This window comes from Paralichthys olivaceus, chromosome 21 (assembly GCF_024713975.1).
Source record: "Paralichthys olivaceus isolate ysfri-2021 chromosome 21, ASM2471397v2, whole genome shotgun sequence".
Classification (NCBI taxonomy): Eukaryota; Metazoa; Chordata; class Actinopteri; order Pleuronectiformes; family Paralichthyidae; genus Paralichthys; species Paralichthys olivaceus.
Window position 1 is genome coordinate 16,701,626 of NC_091113.1, and position 6,000 is coordinate 16,707,625.

General features: G+C 41.1%; 1 protein-coding gene across 1 annotated transcript in view; it reads right to left on the bottom strand.

The window, feature by feature from the left end:
- Positions 1 to 5,464, bottom strand: part of ca10a (carbonic anhydrase Xa) — a 239,321-nt gene extending 233,857 nt beyond the window's left edge. The window contains exon 1 of the mRNA XM_020082888.2: positions 4,810 to 5,464. Coding sequence (XP_019938447.1) covers positions 4,810 to 4,870 — 61 coding nt within the window. The 5' untranslated portion in view covers positions 4,871 to 5,464. The remainder of the gene's footprint in view (positions 1 to 4,809) is intronic.
- Positions 5,465 to 6,000: the final 536 nt, after the last annotated feature.

Sequence of the window (6,000 nt, forward strand, 5' to 3'; positions counted from 1 at the left end):
ATCACACCACTTAACATACCTGATTTTCTTCATCAAGATCCATAAAATATTCTCTGACAAATCTGTGAAAATGTTGAAAAAAACCCATATCACGATGTCAAAGAAAGTGAAAAAGAAATTCCTGAATCTGCCTCTTGATCTGGATCCAAACTAAAGTGTCTTCCCTGACCCATACCGCATCCTTCAGCCAAGTTTTTTTGTGAAACCTACAGTAGTTTCTTGTGTATTCCTGACAGACAAACACACACATGCAGATGGAAACATAACCTCCTTGGAGGAGAGTAAAGAATAATAAACAAGAATGATAAAAACATATTGATTAGTAATTATGTGTGGTCATTTGTGGCCACATTACTAGTATTAGTATTTTGTTGTAGTTCTGTGTAATGGGTGATAAATAGAATCTATTTAAAAAAAATGCTTTTTGGGTGTTGCTAAACTTTACAAGCTTTTTATTGTTCTTTCATCCTGCCTGGGTCTTAATCTCTTTTTGAGTTCATTTTAGGATTCGTATTTTTAGTAAATAGTGTACATGGTGCATAAACTGCAAATAGCTCATTGTCTGCGGCAGGAAGCACTGAGTCTGTAGGTGAAAAACCAATATGTGTGATTGTTGTAAAGTGACATAAAGCGTGTAATTTCCAATTTTAACATTGGCTGTGATCCTTACGTACAGAGGGCCAATAGGAGCCCAACATTTAGTTCTTTCCACTGCAGGGACACCACAGTGGGTTAGTCCTGCTTTATATCCATACCAGTGCTGTATATTTATCATCTATATACATACTGCCTCTGTTGAATAACATATAGGCAGATAAAACCATCATGCATAAGACATGAGGCCTTCTTTATCATGCTTCAGTTAGATTGTACTTCAGGATCATCTGAGAGGATATGCAGTGTTTGTCTTAAGGAAAATAAACCACAGAGTACATTAAAGGCCAGTGATCACATGAACATGACACAGATGAAGCAGGCTTTATGGATTTATATGGAGACTGAGGAGGAGGTTCAACTTCAAACGTGCTATATGTAGCCTGTGTAACATCAAAGCACCATCGTCAAATAACCATGAAACCATGGTTTATAATTAGAAGTCCATAATGAAATGACAGTCAAGACGATTACTCCCTCCTCTAATTCTTGAAGAATCGTTAGAACAGGAAGTTAGTAAAGAAAGACACATCTCTTCTGACTCATATTAATCATGTAAGAAAACAGGGGATTACAACACACAATTCTGTTTTAATAATTAAAAAAATTGAGTAGGAGGCTTAAATGTGGAGACTCCAGATTAAGTTGTCATTACTGTGTGTTAACATCAGTGATCGGCCATCCCGCTGCCTCTACCCCAGTACAGAGGTGGATTTGTTAGCGAGCATTGAACACTGCTTAAAAATAAAATAAAATTCCAGCAGCAACATTTGTGTCCAGAAGTAATGAACTGGTTACTGTGGACAACCCACAAACCTCAATCCAACCACATAATAGAGAGGGAATAGTACCAGATAAAAACAAAAAATAAAGAAATAGAGGCATGCTCTCTTATCTCTAATGAGCCTGAAGCTTTTTGGGCATTTTAAGCATGATATTTGCATACGCAGCTCTAACTGGGCAGTTTTTCTTTTTTCTCAAGTTGCCACAATACTGGAGCAATACAAAGCAGTTCAATTCCCTGGTGATGAAAGTCCTGGGAGCTCATTAGAGCAGCTAGGCTGAACATTTTTATATTAACAATGGATCAAATGGTTATGTGTTCCACAACTTTACTGTTGAGGTTCAGTCTCACCGATCCAGTCACAGCAGGCAGCCGAAACTGTATATAATGGCTCCATAACTATGCATTAATATATTAATGGGGCAAAAAAATTCCCTTGTTTTCTGAAGAAGAGCACTGTTTTAAAATAGGCCCCTCCCCTGAGTTAATGGGAGGTGCAGAAGAAAAAGGACAGGGTCCATGCAAGTGACCTGAAGACAGCAGCGAGATAGTTATTATAGTTTGGAGCCAAAAGTCGACTACCTGCTTTTCGAAATAATTGCATTAGCCAAAATGTCATTTGGACCTAAAACAACTAAAATAATGTGTTGCTGATTGTGTTTTGCGTGGAGAGATGTTTAGCTTGTGTAATAATAGAAACTGTTGGACTATAAACATCGTACAGAGGCTAATTCATCGAGAGACAATCACCAATGGACTTCAAGATTATCAACACACAGCGGTTGTTGTTGCAACAGCACTGGCTGTGACACACATCACACAGAGCCCTTAAGTTTTACCTTTGCTCCTGATATTTTACTCTTTCTTAAGAGTCATAATTCAGTCACAGTCAGAATCCATAGACGTGATACCTATCTGTGTAGCCTGATAGGGATTTACACTCTTCTGTGATACTTGTCTATTGTGACAAAATGTCTATAGCAGCTTAGAAATCTAAGACAAAACTCCATATATCGACTTCTGTCTGCTTCAAAATAATGAACGCAGCTTGTTCTCTTTTTAAATCACCTAATGGGGCTGTCACAGTGTCCACAGAGTCTCCTCTTCACTGTCACTGCACCGAAGGCAAACTTTGCCTCTTGATTACATCACAGATTAAAGTCTTGGCACTAAGTAAATGGTCATGTTTACAATCCAGGATCAGCTGTGCAAGATAAACCAGCCTCTGCCTCTGAAGTCTGGTGTGGTCACATTATCACAGCGGTGGAGGGAGATACGCGTTATATAAGTAAATGTATGAAAAAATACACAGAAATGATCAAATTAACCTTTCTACTTGAGTAAAAGTAAGCATGTTCTAAGTAGCAGTATGTGTGTTAATGTACTTTGTCGCATCACACCACTGAATTATCATCCATTTAAATGTGTTAATAACAATTGGCTGATAAATCATCTTCATTCAGTCGGATATTGGTTAAAAAGGATAAATGTGTCAGTGGTGTGAAAAATACTCTCACTTCCACAAACCCAAGATAAATCAGAAGGAATATTTTCATTGACAAGTCATTTGAAATAAAACTGTGTAAAGATATGTGAACCCATGATTCCACTTTTAAATCAAAATGGAAATCCTAAAATCGACATCCCTACAGAGCCAGAAGAACTAAGTAAGTTCTCCCCACAAAAGAGCAAAGTGACCTCCATTCATCCATCTATTAGCTGACAGGGGGGCCGGAGCCAATCCCAGCTGACATTGGGTAAGAGACTGGGGACACCCTGGACAGGTCACCAGTCTATCACAGGGCCGACACACAGAGACAAACAACCATTTACTCACACGCTCACGATTTAGAGTCTCTGGACAGTGGGAGGAAAGTGGAGCGAGGCGCCCGGGCAGGTACAGGCAGGACATGCACACATGTCCAGCAGGTTCACACCATGGAGCCTCTGGCTCTGAGGCAACAGTACCAACCACGGGTGTCACATTTCCATCTATTACCTGTTTATGTCAAACCTTGACACTTATTTATAAAATACAATCTACTTAAATCAGAGGCATCATTTTAAATTGTTCATTTTTATTGGCTTAATGTCCATCAAAATGGAGGTTTGGTCTGAAAGGATTAGAGGGAAAACAAGGGGGATGAACTGTATGTAGATAGATGGTGTTGGCTAACTACCACAGTGAATCTTTCTGGTTGTGGCATGTGTGTTGGGATGTTTCTTAAACAAACAACAATAATCTTGTTTCTGGTTCGCTGACTTTAATTAAAACATTCTTAAACCAATCAAAAATAGAGGGTTTGGCTTGGTGAATGACGTAGTTCTGATGAGAACCTGAAGGCCAAGGTAAAGAGAAAAGATCCTGGTGTCACGCAATGAATATACGGTACTAGATTTGCACACATGTAAATAAATAAATATATATAATATATATTTGCATGTGTGTTTCCATATCTGCAACTTGTGTCCAGAATACAGCATATCCATATATCCGTGTCCATATTTGAAAAGAAATGAATATGTGCCTAGTTTTTAAAATGTTCTGATCACATTTTCACAACTAAAAGATAATAAATTGCGTGTGTGATGATAGTTCATGTTTCAGGAGGCTGTTTTTTTAGGTGAATAGGTTATTTAAAATGCAATTTTAACACACCAGCCCAAAGCCTGGGAACTAACAGTGTCAAGTCAGTGCAGTTAAAAAGTCACGCATCCATCAAAACCCTGTAAAGTGAGGACATGGGTATATTGCTCCACCATAAGTGCCGCTGGCTCGGACGCATCTCCCCGCACAGCGCGCACAGACAGCGCCGTGATAGGAGCGTGACCTACACCGCTGCATCCGCTCCTCACACCGAGCAGAGCCGTGCGCTCACCGGTGCGCACAGCTGCTTTATTTAATATTAACTCCGGCTGACTTGTCTCTGGAGCCCGACACACTCCACGGTGAGGTAAAGGACACATGCGAGGTGGGGAATCTAGAAAATACGTCCGTGGAGCAAAAGGAGCGTAAAGATAATCCGTAATGTTCATTCGCATTGAAAGAGCCCACCCATGTCATCCGTGCGTCAGAAGCCTGCGCATCCAGTCCTGGAGGCTACAACAGTGGCTGTCTTGGGTCACACACACACACTGTCACCACACACACAGAGAGATGTTGAGGTGGACTAACTATGGATTAAAACATCAGGACTATTTTAACTCTCATTTTGTCATTATCTCTCTCCACCTGTGCGTCCTGACAAGCATTCTTCGTGGATTAGTGCTTTTTAACTCTCACCAGCCCTCCTATTTTTTTTAAAGCTAAAAGATCATGTATCCATGTTAATTCCAAGGCACCTGCCCCAAAACGACGCCCATAAACTCACCTGATATGCAGACAATGAAATTGGCTTGAAGAATGAGCAGTATTTCCCAGATTATATCCATCCTCTATTTTCATTCCACGTACATTACGCACAAATTAGAAAAAAAATGGTGGAAGGAAAAAAAGAAACGAAACGGAGCTTTATCAGTTACAGATGTCCTGTCCTCCCAGGCTGGATCCCGCTGAACACCTTCCACCAGGTATTTTCCACACCAGACACATAGCAGGTGCTCAGGGCCTGAGGAATAAATCTTCCACGTTCCCACCAGTGTGCGTAACTATTCCAGAGATGGTTAAAGAAAACTCCGGGCAAAAAGAAAGCGAGCAACAACACCGATCCTGCTGTCAGTTCACTGCGTTATTCCTGCGCGCCCTAGAATCCATCCAGTCAGTCGCCGTGTTCACAGAGCGGACATCCCGTCCTCAGCACTGAGAGTCACACATGGCGGTGTGAGTGAGATCTGTGTGTGTGGAGAGAGAGGGGGAGAGAGAGAGAGAGAGAGAGGGAGAGGGAGCGTGGGTTAACGAGGTGGGACAGCAGCTGGATGAGACTGACACCTGGAGACGCCTCACAACTCAGAAAACTCGCATCGCCAGGTGGCGAACCTCCGATCGACACTTCTCCCCTTCACTGCAGGGAACCAGCGTCAAGTGAAACGGGATACAACCAACGCTTCCCGGTGTGAACTGTCACAATAAGAGCTTCGGTGCTTTACTGGCCGGGAGGGGGTGGGAATAAAACATACTCATTACAAATTACATTTGAGATTTTACGTTTTCAAATGCAATTTTTGCATATTCGTTTTTAATTGTGTGCAAATTATGTGACCTAGGGACGAAAGCAGATGGATGAAGGAGGTTTAAAGATACTCAAAGTGTCAAACAACTACATCCAGCTAATAATGGCATTAAAGTGGGTCTAAATGATCCACCCAGTATTACACTCAGTTTATCCATGATAATGGTATGCCACTTGCTCACTCGACACATGATTACAATTTACTATATTATAATATAAACCGTCTTGAGGAATATCATTTCGCTGTGAACACTTATGCATTTGGCGTTTATTCGTTAATAGTTATTTTATTATTGGGGCTTTTATTTTCTGCACTGTTTCCGGTCACGCTCTGGCTCGCTGCTGTGCGCTTTTACGCAGGCTTGCCTCTCTCTCTCTCCATCCCACACACCC